This window comes from Salvia splendens, chromosome 20 (genome assembly GCF_004379255.2).
Source record: "Salvia splendens isolate huo1 chromosome 20, SspV2, whole genome shotgun sequence".
Classification (NCBI taxonomy): domain Eukaryota; kingdom Viridiplantae; phylum Streptophyta; class Magnoliopsida; order Lamiales; family Lamiaceae; genus Salvia; species Salvia splendens.
In genome coordinates, this window is record NC_056051.1 from 26,380,642 (window position 1) to 26,394,444 (window position 13,803).

Consider the following 13,803-nt stretch of genomic DNA (forward strand, 5'->3'; position numbering starts at 1 on the left):
CAGTCCACGCTTGTAAACACACCATGCCATCGGTATCAGTCAATAATTAAGTGTGTGTAATAATAGCAAGATAAATAACAGCGCCATTTTCATATTATGAAAGTGTCTGCACCATGCTTGCTTGTAGTAAGGAAACTCAAACTGTAAAAACGCAAAATTGCAAAAGAAAAGGGGAGGAATGGTTTTGCAATTTAAATATCTTATGCCACAAAGCTTCCTACAGTATAATGTCCACACAATGGAATAAGAGAACTGACGATAAACAAAGAATGGCCGGATAAATCAATATTCTTTTGCATCATAAGACTGTACATTGAAAACAAAGATTGCCCAGGGAATCGCTACAAGCTATATATTCATCTATACTTCAGCAATAATGAACCAAGTTAATGTAATAGGGAGCAGCCAAGGAGATAAATCCTGCTTCCAATCAGAAATCCAATGGCTGAGAGCTGCATCCAACGTATTTTGCTCAACTTTTGTAACTACCAACATATTTGCAACAACGGCCTCCAAGTTGAGTAACACTGGTGAGAATTAATTACTATAAGAGTCCTCATATGGGGTTCATTTGAAGGCTTTCTGAGAGCTGAGGCTATAATTAGGTCTATTTACAATTCTGTACAGCTTATCATATCCAGCAAGTACTCCAGCCCCAGCAACACCTAGTAGCATGTTCGCTGTGACTCCTCTATACAGTGCTGAAAAACCTTCAACCCGAACAATTTCAACAAACGCTTGCTTGGCGCTGTGGTACTTCATTGATTGTCCAGACGTGAGCATCATTCTCCGTCGTAGAGTGTCAAATGGGTATGCACATGCCCCAGAAACAGTGGTGACACTCCAGCCCAAGAAGAAGCTAGCAACAAAATTGTCCTGCAATGTTCGGATTATGTTCAGTTTTTATTTACAAGTTTATAAGAACCAAGGTAAAGCAGAGAATTTATGATTTCACATTACAGCTCAAAATATATTGTTCAGAGAAGTTTTGGGTTATTTGATTATTTATTCAATTTACAAGAGTTCGCCCAAAAAGGGAAAAAAATCATGCATACAGAAAACTTCACGGATTTTTTTTATCTCAAACTCTATAGCTGAAAGAAGAAACAAGTATCTTCATACTAATCATTCTTAATCAAATGCAATCAAATCCCACCAGGGAGAAATTCAAGTACAAGTAAGATTCACACACCTGAAAAGGTCCAACCAAAACTATAGGTTTCATGGTGTCATAGATCCCAAAATACATTCCACGATAAAGAGTAATTCCCAATATCGAAACCCCAAATCCTCGATAGAGACCTGCCATTCCATCACTTGACAAGGTTTTACGATAAACATCCAATAGCCCATTAAATTGGTGTTTTCCATTGATATGGCACTCCCTAGCATCTGTGGCCAATCGAGTCCTTGCATAATCTAGGTGATAAAGAAACAAAGAAGTGGTAGCTCCTGCAGCACTCCCCGAAGCAACATTTCCAGCAAACCACTTTAAGTATCCATCTTTCTCTTTTGAGCATCCAAATAGGCCTTTGAAGTAGCCTTTAAATGCAAAGTTGAAGGCCTGCAGAAAATTTGGAGAAAGACATTAGTTTTTCTTACGAATTTTTAACACATTAGTTTTCTTAACCTAAAAAAAGGCAAGGCTGAAATCAAACAGTCTGCATATGCACAAATGATTAATGGAAAACGGGTAGAGGGGGGTGATTACATAAAATATCTGAACGCATTTTTGAACAAAGGATATTAACTGATAGATTATACAAGAATAGAACAATGCAGTGGAAGAAATTATCCCCAAGGAATCCAAAAAAACTCTTAATGATTCAATTACTGCAAAATTTAGAGCACCTAACTGGAGGCCAATTAAAGAAATTGCCAGATTCTTTAATAATATGTATATTACAGACATGAAACAATTAGCAGTGATACTCTAACCAATTCATTCATTAAAGAAAAATGTACCAAAGCTTTCCGAAAACTACAACACCATAAACTAATATTATGGAGTACCTTTCTATTAAAAAAAGGAAGTAAAAGCATACCTGTGTGGGGAAATATCTTATAACGTTAGCCTGATTACCCCTCCAGAAGGACAAGACACCTTCCTCCCTGTAGACCCTCTTGAAGCAATTACCAACACCCCCATAAGGTCTTTGAAGGTGTCCTCTCTTCACTAACTCTCCTTGGTTCTGCAGCAAAAGCTTCACTCTCTCAATCGGCGCAGCAGCAGATTTTGCTGTTATAGCTGCAGTCCCTCCTAGGACGAAATCTACTGAGAACTTCTCAGAGTTTTTCGCCATAGCAGACCATTCCCCCCTTTTTAGTTTCAGCCCTGAGAGAACACAAGCACACATCATAACTACACATGTATAGCTTTCTACTTTATCGGTCTATTTCATGACTGTTCATAGAAATTTTTATATAAAGTTCGAAGAAAAGGAAAAGGAAATTCCTTAAACTGTGGTGGCATAGTAACTTGATACTCCAAAACTGAAAGGTGGCAAGTATCTTAAGCAGAAGAAACAAGTGAATTGTCTGCTTTGAAGTGTACTCGACATTCAAAATATAGAAAATGGATCTCTTCACTGCACCAAGAAACTAAGACAAGGTAACACAAAGGAGGATCGTAATACGATATGAGTGCATATAGGATATTAGATCTCCAGAGAACAGCATTCAAACTCTAAAACAGCCAATTATACGTAAAATCCTTTTTCATCTCATAACAAGGTGGAATCAATAGTTTATGTACACTTAGAAATTTGAGGGGGTTGCTAATTGAATCTGATATCTATTAAAAAAAATAATAATCTGGAAAAGAAACTTGGTGTGGTCACATAGGATGATAGGAACACTTATAAATCAACCAAAGTGTTTAACAATTTACGATTATGTTTGTAAAAGTCTACTGAATCGCAACATTGACATTGGAAAGCTCCAGATTTCAATGTTTTCGGCAACATTGAGGAAATTAGAACTAAAATTGCATTTCTAGTCTACCCCAACATTAGAAGTAATCAGATAAAAAAACAGATTGCAAAAGATCTCGAGCTGACTCCCCGAGTTTATCTAGTGTTTTCAACGAAATACAGAAAAACAGATTGCAAAATATCTCTAACGTCATTTCATGATTTTCATCTATGCAGCTATGAAATTAGCTTATTACTTCGTTGCTCAGAAACGATTAAATTTGTTTGCGAAACTCTCGAGCAAAATCAAATATTTTCGCTGGTGGTTACACCAATCCATTCACGTTGTCTCAAAATATTTCTCAGTAACTCTTCATATCCTAATCCAATTAGCAGATTCACCATTGAAAAATCATTCAATTATTACCGGAAGAACATCCATGATTTCGTAAAATGGAAGCTTAAAATCAGAATGAAATAAAAAATGCATATACATGAACAGAAAAACAAAATAAAAATGGAAAAGCAAATGAAAGGGGAGGATTTTTACTTGGGGCAAAGGTCTTGCGAAGTAGATTCTGTTCGTCGATTCTTCAAGCTTCAAATTTTGTCCATTTTTCCAGTTTTTAATTATCTTTTGATTCTATGTGGTTTTGTCATATAAAAACAAATGGAGAATAAAAAATTAAAATAAAAAAGTGTACACTAATTTTATTGCTCGAATTCGCGCCTCATTTCAATATTTATTGGAGATTTTATTATACTATTTGCAGGATAATGTCGATGACATTACATCGCATACTAATCACTTAAAAATTCCCATTTACATAATTTTTTTTGAAAAAAAAAGTCGTGGTTTTGAATATTTTGATGAATTTAATAACATTGAATTCTAAGAATGTTGTTATTTAGCTGGATATATTGGTAAGGGAGTATTAAGCAACTGTGTATTGGGTCTTTTATCGATCATAGTCACTCTATAATTAGATAAACTAATTAATTACATAATTTAATTAATTTTACTTTATTAATTTCGAGTTATGTTAGCAAAACTTGTACACATTATTTTGTAATGATATTTTTAAAATTATAATTATATCGATTAGTTAACTATAAAAATTATACTCCAGATACATTCATTAGTGTATACACCATGAAAGAAGAATAATAAAGTGAAATAATGAAGATATTAAATATAGCCAACTTAATGAATAGGTGGAAGAAGTATGCTATTAGAATCACTTCTTCATTAAAGAAAAAACTAACAAAACCATGTATTGTTCAATTACAGTACCATCTCAACATACAGCAATACAGTTTCTTGAAATATATATTCAATATAAATATCATCACTCATTTAGATATATTAAGATTGTTGAGACTCTAGTGACTGCAGATGCAACCTTGCTCTCGCGGCAGCTAAAATAGATTCTTCGTTTCGCAATTCTTTCGTAGCTGCCACAGCAGTGATATAAGCTGCCCTTGCATCTTCCAGTTCCTGCATATCCATTTCATCATCCTGCAAAATTATATGAGAAGATTAGTGTTGATATGGCAGGAAATCGGCATCATAAACTACAGACGTAGCAACATGAGTGCATCTAAAGTTTTTTAAGAAGAAACAAAATTTCCAGTTCGAAGTTCATAGTGATGATTGACTTACAATTTCGCAATTCTGATCAACGGGATAGAGGAAGTCGTCCTCGTAATCTCCAGCAGAAATGGCAGAAGCGTTCCTTGTCAAGCCTTCGATTAATAACAAAAAAGATGATATCTCTCCTTGCACCTTATCTAGATCTTCCTGGAGCCTCTCCCCTTTCTTGTTGGAAGTCATTGCCTCCCATTGTAACTTCTCCAAAGCTGCTTGTTTGTCGGCAAGCTTAACCTGTGAACAGAAATTTCCCCTCAGAATTCAAAAATAAAAGAATAAAAATCAATTTTGCAACAGAAGATTCAGAGAGAGAAAGAGAGATATTGTGGGCAAGCCTATCACATTTTGTGATGTTAACCCTAATCACATTCAACTTCCATGAAGAAGCTCGAGTTAAATAGAAATCAAGAAGTTGGTATTTTTCATGGGAGGGATGAAGCATCTTTATATGCTGCTAATTTTCTTCTTTCTTTCAAGTCCATATATATGATTGAAAATTACTAGAGGTATACAGTAGGCTCAGTGTTTGGAGATATAAGATTTGATGAATATCGTAAAGCCAAAAAGAAGAGAGAGTGTAGGGTTAATGGACGGCCATCCAAGACACCATAATGAAGGATAATTTGGAAAACCAGTTCAAATAAATAAACTCAGCAAGGTACAGAACACAATAATATGTACTACTATCTGTTAACAGTAACTTTATAACTTAAAAGAAAGGCCATACCTTTGCATCGGAAAGCAGGAGTTGAGTGGACTTAAGTAGTGAGTCCTTTTCTGCAGCCTCACTTTTAAGTTCTTCATATTTGGTCTGAACTGAAGCCATCTCATTCTTTACATGTTCCGCTGATTCCAAAAGTTCATCTTTTTCTGATAACTGCCTCTTTAGATCCTCTACTTGGTCCCTCAATGCCACCAGTTCTTCTCTATCCTTTCCAGAGAGCAGCGACCTCGAGGAAACTGATAAGTCTTCCGTATCTTCGCTGTTGGCTGCATTCCTGTCTCCCTGGTCCCTGGGCTTTTTTGTAGAAAGAGTGGCACCCCTTCCAGCTGTCTGCAACATATATAAACACCAGCAAATAAATTTACTCTTTAGGCGAAATCAGTAACTGAAGTCAATAAGGAAAAAATGTGCAGAAGATCTAAGTTCACTTCCTGAAATAGTTAGATACTGAATCTCAGAAGTTTCTTATGTTTATTCAAGCACTGAGGTCCATCAGAATAGTGGAAAACCATGTTGTTCTTTTTCGGTAGAAGCCAAAAGAGAAATAGATATTACTACAGCCTTTTCTATTTTCTTTCCAGTATTTCTTTTCATCCTTTTCCTTTAAATTTTTCCCTCCACTCTTTATCTTTTCCTTATGTCTTCTCTGAATGTTTTTTCTTCAGATTTTTATCTTGTTTCATCTTACATTTCTTTTCTCTCTTCCAACTGTGCCTGTAGCAGCCAATAGCACTGCCAAAACTACTTCGCAGCATCTAAACTACTGAATTCAACTTTTTTCTTTATTTCCTTTTGTTTTCTTGCTTTTAGTGGTTCCTCCCTGCTAGTTTTACTCACATTTCCATTGTTTTTACTTTGCACGGCAGATATGGCGTCTGCACCACCTCAGCTTCAAGGAAGCCATTATAAGAGTATTATAGACGCCACATCTGAACAAAAATAAGGATACCAACCACCTAGCATCACCTACGTCCAAAAGCTATGTCTTAAACAATACCAACCATCTATCATCAATTAAGTATAGTTGGATATATTGATACCAATAAATCAGTCATTCCATAACTAAGTATGGAGTAGTATATAAGTCATAACACTTCTTGCCATGATGAGCACTGCATCGAAAACTAAGAAATCTCCTACACCACATTGCCTACACCAATACGGAGATGAAGCTGCTAAAACCACACTGATTCCAAATTCACAGAAACACAAGCACTAAGTAGCTGGTTTATATACAAAATATGAATAGATGCTCATATCTATTCCACACTTAGTTAAGCAACCAACTTATTTTAGCTAATTCACAGTGGCATGAGTACTAAGTAGCTGGTTTATACTACAAAAAGACTCCACTTTGTAAGTCAATCAACCTAGTAATTTTAGCTATTTCACAGAGACATGAGTACTAAGTAGCTGGTTTGTACTAAATGTGAATAGATGCTCATATAGATTCCACTTAATTAGTTAAGCAACCTACTAATTTTAGCTAATTCAGTCAAGCACACTTCCATTTTGTGGGTAAGTATTTGGAAATTCATTTAAAGAGTTCAGGAATAGATTATAGCATAACTGTTCAAACTTAATACATACTGAATTGGAAATTGCATCAATTTACAAGCAATTTCAATTAGCAAATTCAACAAAAAGGCACAGCTACAGCAAGTTCACACACACACGCAGTAGAGGGGGAGTATTTTACCTTTTTATAGAGGGCTTCTCTAGAAGGCCTCTTTGTGTAGATCACAGAACCCCGCCGTGTAAACGATGAATTCGATTTCTGATCCTACCGTTGCAAAAAAACATCAAATTAGCAACAACAAAAAAAAAGAGGAACAAAGTGAAATAGGCGTGGTTTGTTACAATTAGCGACTGGACGAGAGGGACCATCTCCACGAGGTCGTTGAAAAGAACCGGATCGACGCCTCCGGTGGCGGAGGAGGCGGCTGCGGCGGCGGAGAGAGAGGAGAACGTGCGGCTGAGGTCGAAACCAGTGCTGTCCTGCAAATCCAACAAATGCTGCGGTTGAGATTCGTACATCCTCCCCTCCATTGATTTCGAAATGGAGATGGATCGATCAGTGCAATTTCCACTTTCTTCAAGCAGAAGATGAAGCTGGGGAATGAAAGCGAAGGCTTGAATTTTGAATTTCTTTTTGGGGCTAAAAATCTTTAACGAAAATAATTTTATTCACCGCGGGAATATTTTATTTATAGATATTTTTTAATATACCATCACTTAAACTTCAAATTGTTTGATATTAATTATTAATTGTACGTCCTTAACTATTAAAGATTTTCCTTTTCAATCATGTTGACTAGTCGGATTGTTACATTGTACACTTATTTAATTAATTTGTAGGAAAAAAGTATATTTTGAATTGTAGAAATGACACTACCAATTCGAGATACGTCAGTTTATCAAAGTAAAAAAAAAAAGAATAGGGACTCGGTTAACACAAAATTGATCATTAGTCATTTTTAAAATGGTAAATTGCAAAAAAAAAACTACTAAGATTAGTCAATATCTTCAACTTTTAAAAATAACCGATTATAACATATTAGTATAACTTTGACATTTTCTCTATTATCTCAATGCCAAAATTCATATGTCATTCGTGTCTTTATTTTTAATGTACTTTAGCATTTTTTTTAATTGCTTCATAAGTTGATTTTTAGACGCTTTAATTGAAAAAACGTCTAAAAATAAACTATTCATAAAAAAATATTTATATGTATGACATTAGTCTTTTTTGCAATGGGACAGTTGAAAAAATTGTCCAAATTATTATAGCAATAACTATCTTTTTAAGTTGTGTGATTAGCTATAAATTGACCAAATTTAGTGGTTTCCAACAATTTTTTGACAGGGTAGGATATACTATAGTAAATATGGACATTGTAATTAAAATACTTAACTTTTGGAATATGTTTTAGTGAAAGATTATATATTATCAAAGAATGTTTGGTGAGCTATTGCTTCAAGATATAATCAATAACCCATCCGCCCGCGAATAGAGGTCCCGTTTTTCCATTTTAGTCCGTCCGCGAATACGAGTTTTGATTCACTTTCACCATAAATGGTACTCCCTCCGTCCTCCGTCCGTCATTAGGAGTCTCATTTCTTGGCGACACGGGTTTTAAGAAACGTTAAGAAAAGTGGGTGAAAAAAAGTTAGTGGAATAGGGGTTTCACTTGTATATATTGTTTTTAAATTAAATGTGAGTGTAATGAGTTAATGGAAGATGAGTCCCTATTACCATTTATGGAAAAAGTGAACCGGGACTCCTATTCGCGGACGGATTAAAATGAAAAAACGAGACTTCTATTCGCGAACGGAGGGAGTAATATGATTCAATCTTTCACTAACTCATTCCACTCACATTTCATATGAAACTAATATATACAATTTCATATAAAACTAATATATACAAGTTGGACCCTTATTCCACTAACTTTTTTTCCAAATAATAATTCATTTGCTATAATTAGTGAATTAAAATTACTAACATTTGTAATTACTAACAGAAATTAATTGAATGGACATGAGTTTATAAATTTTAAATGAGTTAATGTCAATGAAATAGACAAATAAATAAAGTATATAAATTATATACTGTATTTATGTATTAACCGACCAGTTTCCATGCATGCAATTGAATGTTTAAGTTTCTATTAAAAATTGACGTTTGGAAACACAACTCCAAGACGTCATGTAAAATTTAAGAGGAAAGGAGTTTGATTAATGAATTTAGAATTTTGAAATAAGACACTACTAAGCCAGATTTTACTAAGCTAGATATATGACACTGTCAGAATACATAAGCACTTGAAATCATTAATACATTGCAATTTTACAATAAGCAAGATTTGTTTATTGACATATAATTTCATAGCAAGTTTTGGCCTTACCAGCAAAAGGGAACAAAAACAACCACACGATCCTGCCAAACAACTCTAAATAGTGCATTGATTCTTGCTACATCTTGTCAATAATCGGGTCGAAAATGGTCTGAAGCTCCTTCATCTTGTCTTCAAAATCATGAGCCTTTGCATGTTTATTTGACTCCAACCACTGCATAAAAGACTCAAAAGCATCTTCCATCTTATTCTTGTGAACTGGTGAGAGTCTGGCTGCACTTCTGATGGTGTCCCTCGAGCTGTAGGCGTAGTCCTCCACAGCATTCTTCGCCTTCACATTTTTCTTATGCTCCTCGTCCTCCTCCTTGTACTTCTTGGCATCCATAATCATTTTCTCAATTTCTACCATGGGCAGCCTACCTTTGTCGTTAGTGATGGTGATGTTCTTCTTCAATTCAGTCCCCGTTACTTCCGCTGACACATTCATGATACCATTCACATCAATGTCGAAGCACACTTGGATATCAGCAAAACCACTAGGTGCTGCTGGAATGTTATCGAGCGTAAATTCCCCAAGCAGATTGTTGTCTGTTGTCCTGCTTCTTTCACCCTCGTACACTTCAACCCGCACCCTAGTCTGATTGTCCTTCACTGTGCAGAAACCTTGTGTTCTCCTGGTTGGGATAGTTGTATTCCTCGGAATAATTATGCTCATGATATCTCCATCGACGTCAGTACCAAGGGACAAAGGAGTAACATCCAAAACAATCAGATTCCGCACCATGTCATTGCCATCACCGCTCATCTTGGCAGCTAGCACAGCAGCACCATATGCCACAGCTTCGTCCGGATTAATGCTATTGCACAGCTCCTTTCCATTGAACAAGTCCCGCAACAGCTGCTGAACCTTGGGAATTCTACTCGACCCTCCAACTAGCACTACGTCGTGGACGCAGCTCTTCTCCATCTTTGCATCCTGCAAGCACATCTCCACCTGCTCCACACACTTGCTGAATAAACCCGCGTTAAGTTCATCAAATTTAGCACGACTGATAGTTGTAAAGAAATCAATCCCCTCAAACAATGCTTCAATCTCAATTGTGGTCTGGAAAGTGGAGGAGAGGATCCTCTTTGCCCTCTCGCAGGCAGTCCTCAATCTCCTAACAGCTCTTTGGCTTCCACTTATATCTTTACCATACTTGCGCTTGAACTCTTTTATGAAGTGATTCACCATCCCATTGTCCAAGTCCTGGCCTCCAAGATGAGTATCACCAGCAATAGCCTTCACTTCTATGATGCCTGCCTTAATCGTCACCAGTGACACATCAAACGTGCCACCACCAAGGTCAAAAAGGAGCACATTCTTTGCAACAGACGTATTCCCTTCAAACAGACCGTATGCAATGGCTGCAGCAGTAGGCTCATTGATGATCCTCATAACATTAAGGCCAGCAATAGCTCCAGCATCCTTGGTCGCCATGCGCTGAGAGTCGTTAAAATAAGCAGGCACAGTCACGACAGCATCCTTGACGGTTGATCCAAGATATTTCTCAGAGATATCCTTCATCTTGGAGAGCACCATTGAAGAGATCTCCTCAGCTGAAAACTGTTTCTCCTCCCCTTTGTAATTTACCATGATCATAGGCTTGTCGGCAGCGCCGGATATGACCTTGAATGGCCAGAACGTCATGTCATCTTGAATCGTTGGGTTACTAAATTTGCGGCCGATCAACCTCTTTGCATCTATGTAACATATAATTCAACTAGTTAGAGACTTGGAGTGCATAAGCAATATTCATCTCCTCAATGGAGCTAATAGCGCCTGCTCCAATCACATTTTACAGTAATTAGTCCTCTCCCCACTTCATCAACAGTTGATCCTGATTTAACTTGGATAAAAAACTACCCTTACTCACACATACACAAGTTCAAATTGATCAACATTAATATTTTTTTATAAATACCATACGTAAACAATTAAGTATGATTACATTCAAAAGCAATGTTTGAAGTTTTCCATATTTTCCTCAGTATCCATCTCTCACACACATAACACGAAGTACATGTACACCAAAATATGAAATGCTAACGATAATGACAGAAGAGAAAACTCACCGAAAACAGTGTTAATTGGATTACTAGCGGCTTGATTGTTGGCGGCGTCGCCGACTAGACGCTCAGTGTCGGTGAAAGCAACGTAGGACGGTGTGGTGCGGTTGCCCTGATCGTTTACTATTATCTCAATGCAGTCGTGCCTCCACACCGCTACGCACGAATATGTCGTCCCCAAATCGATCCCAATAGCACGTCCTTCGCCCTTTCCAGCCATTAATGATGCCAAGGATAAACAGAGCTATAACTCAAGCAACACAAAAATTATCAAAACTAATGCTCCAAATGTTTGTCGAAAACGTGATAATTTCAAGGAAAGAGGAGAGAAAATGAAGCGTCATACCTGGAAAAGAAAACCCTAATCTGAAATACAGAGCAAAAAGTAGGAGTAGATGTTAGGAATCGGAGTTCCGGTTAAATCTAATAACCCAAAAATTGTAATAGCAAAGACAAGAGAAAGAAAGATAAATTGGACAGTGGACACAAGAATTTACGTGGTTCGGTCAATGCGACCTACGTCCACGGCCGGAGGAGAAAATTTCACTAAATGTGAGGATGATTACAAAAGGCTAACACCAATATTTTAGGATAATGGAATTGGAAAGCCTAAGCTACAAAAGAGAAGAAGGAAGAAGCTTTGAAGCTTGTTCTGAAGTAGTAGTGGTGCTGCACCAAAGGCATTTTCCCATGCTCCTTTTATAGGCAAGATGGTTGAAGAGAAAGTCCACAATGTGTGCTCCAAAAATATCACTTACACACTCACAAATCCCCACATATATGACTTGCATTTCAGCAAGAAATAAGGAGCCATAATCTTCAGAAGACAAAGCTGCTATGCCTAAGTCAAAAAGGTAAGGCTAATCATTTAAGGCATAGTGATAGTAATTAATATCTCTATAGTATATTTTGCTTAGTTGGTTAAGATTAGATTATATTTATTGGTTCCACATTATAAATATGTGGGAATATTTCATAATTGACAATTAATGAAATAAGAGAATTCAAGTTAGTTTCTTTTTCTTTTACAATTCAAAACCCTAGTTCTTGTCGTTGTTGATCGTCTGGCAAAGGTTCCCACGACTTCACGGACGAATTCGTGCGAGGTTAAGGAGTACGTCCTTAACAACTGGCGCTTTCATTGTCGAACTCACCTTTCATGGAGAATCGAGCGGCAAATCGGACGGAACCAATTGCGGCGACTGCCGCTGGTGCAATTGTCGGGGGAGAGGCGCAATCTGCGTCGTCCCTGGCGATGAATTCACCGACGCTGGCGTTCGAGCATGTGCTAGCGTCGTTGTCTAGATTGGAAGCAAGAATCGATGAGTCGGAGCAACGCGCAGCGATCGCGCAACATCCGGCGTGACCAGATCCAGACCCGCCGGATGAGAATTGGCATCTGGAGAGACCTGACCCTGGACGACAGACTGCAATCTTCACGTCGGCAACAGCAACTTCGACGAGGGACAGATTAGGGTTTGGCGGCGGAAGCCCTTCACTTGGACCGCTGCACGCTGCCCCACCTGGTGCGTCGCCGTGGGACCGATCCGGAGAAACCATCGCTTCACATCAGCAACTATAGTTCGTCGGCCCTTCAGCCAGGAGCGCGATTCAGCGGCCGAGAATTGAGCAGCAGCCGTGGGATCGAAACGGCGCGGGTGTCGAGGGTTTTCGGAGACGCCGATCCACTGCCTGGGATAACCCCGCGCATAGGCTCGACGGTCAGCCGGGGGGTCTTGCGACGGAGTGGGATGGGTACGGCGCAGATAACGACGGATTGCAGGGTCGACGAACGACTGCATGGGATAACCCCGCGCATAGGTTCGACGATCAGCCTTACACAACCCCAGTCTACATAACTCCACCGAACTCTCATCAATTCAGCCACCAAAACTGGCAACCAATGGTGCAGCCCTCCTATCCACCGGCGAATTCCTGGTATCCACCTCCACCACAACCGCCTACATATGATCATCCGCTCTCTCCCGGCTGGACGCCCCGGCAACAGAAATTAGAAGTTGATGACATGATTTCTGATTTGGCAACTATCGGTGATGGAAAGAGTCAATCTGTTTATTGCCCTAATGATTATTGGGGGTCTGATGAATATGAAGACGATGTTGATGTTAGCTATATGAGAAGTGACGATGAGAATGGGGCATAACATAGGAGTATTCCAGCCACTCAACCAAGAAATTGTCCTGGGCAGTCGGAACACCTTCCGTCGCGATCAAATGGGCCGGCTGACCGGTCGTTGCATCCACCAACAACAACAACAATGTCTGTTGTCCCACTTCCCCCAGTCGCGTTCTCTCCACCGTGCAACCCCTATATCAGTGGAGAGGAAGAAACATTGTTAGATGATGGCGAGGAGTTTGATTCCATTGTGGAAGTGAAGAAGGTCGTCGTATCTCTCGAGGCTGCTCGAATAACATCTCACGATGTTGTAGAGAATTGTTTGAGTGAAAATTGTGGTACCTATGTGCATTAGTTGGATATAAAGTTGCACAGCCCTTTCCAATACCTTTGAAGGAGATTGTCTTTATCTGT

At 38.3% G+C, this 13,803-nt stretch overlaps 3 protein-coding genes across 7 annotated transcripts; all 3 read right to left on the reverse strand.

The window, feature by feature from the left end:
* Positions 1–253: 253 nt before the first annotated feature.
* Positions 254–3,614, reverse strand: LOC121781155 (ADP,ATP carrier protein ER-ANT1-like). Of its 5 annotated transcripts, none has more exons than XM_042178862.1 (4): positions 3,463–3,614; positions 2,046–2,588; positions 1,193–1,564; positions 254–876 (listed from the first exon to the last, which is right to left on the reverse strand). In XM_042178862.1, the coding sequence occupies exons 2-4, from the start codon at positions 2,358–2,360 to the stop codon at positions 568–570; spliced, it is 996 nt and encodes a 331-aa protein (XP_042034796.1). In that variant the 5' UTR covers positions 2,361–2,588; positions 3,463–3,614; the 3' UTR covers positions 254–567. The 5 variants fall into 5 exon arrangements, with proteins under 5 accessions (XP_042034796.1, XP_042034797.1, XP_042034798.1 ...); XM_042178863.1 differs by having other exon boundaries at positions 2,046–2,601; positions 3,463–3,594; XM_042178864.1 differs by having other exon boundaries at positions 2,046–2,335; positions 3,463–3,593.
* A 525-nt stretch (positions 3,615–4,139) lies between these two features.
* LOC121782878 (protein MICROTUBULE BINDING PROTEIN 2C-like) lies at positions 4,140–7,449 on the reverse strand. The gene is made up of 5 exons (XM_042180863.1): positions 7,148–7,449; positions 6,987–7,070; positions 5,291–5,617; positions 4,576–4,797; positions 4,140–4,431 (listed from the first exon to the last, which is right to left on the reverse strand). The coding sequence occupies exons 1-5, from the start codon at positions 7,334–7,336 to the stop codon at positions 4,279–4,281; spliced, it is 975 nt and encodes a 324-aa protein (XP_042036797.1). The 5' UTR covers positions 7,337–7,449; the 3' UTR covers positions 4,140–4,278.
* Positions 7,450–9,101: 1,652 nt separating this feature from the next.
* On the reverse strand, positions 9,102–12,054 carry LOC121783037 (heat shock cognate 70 kDa protein 2-like). The gene is made up of 3 exons (XM_042181074.1): positions 11,600–12,054; positions 11,260–11,497; positions 9,102–10,887 (listed from the first exon to the last, which is right to left on the reverse strand). Exons 2-3 carry the CDS (start codon positions 11,471–11,473, stop codon positions 9,263–9,265), a joined length of 1,839 nt encoding a protein of 612 aa, XP_042037008.1. The 5' UTR covers positions 11,474–11,497; positions 11,600–12,054; the 3' UTR covers positions 9,102–9,262.
* Between the last annotated feature and the right edge of the window lie 1,749 nt (positions 12,055–13,803).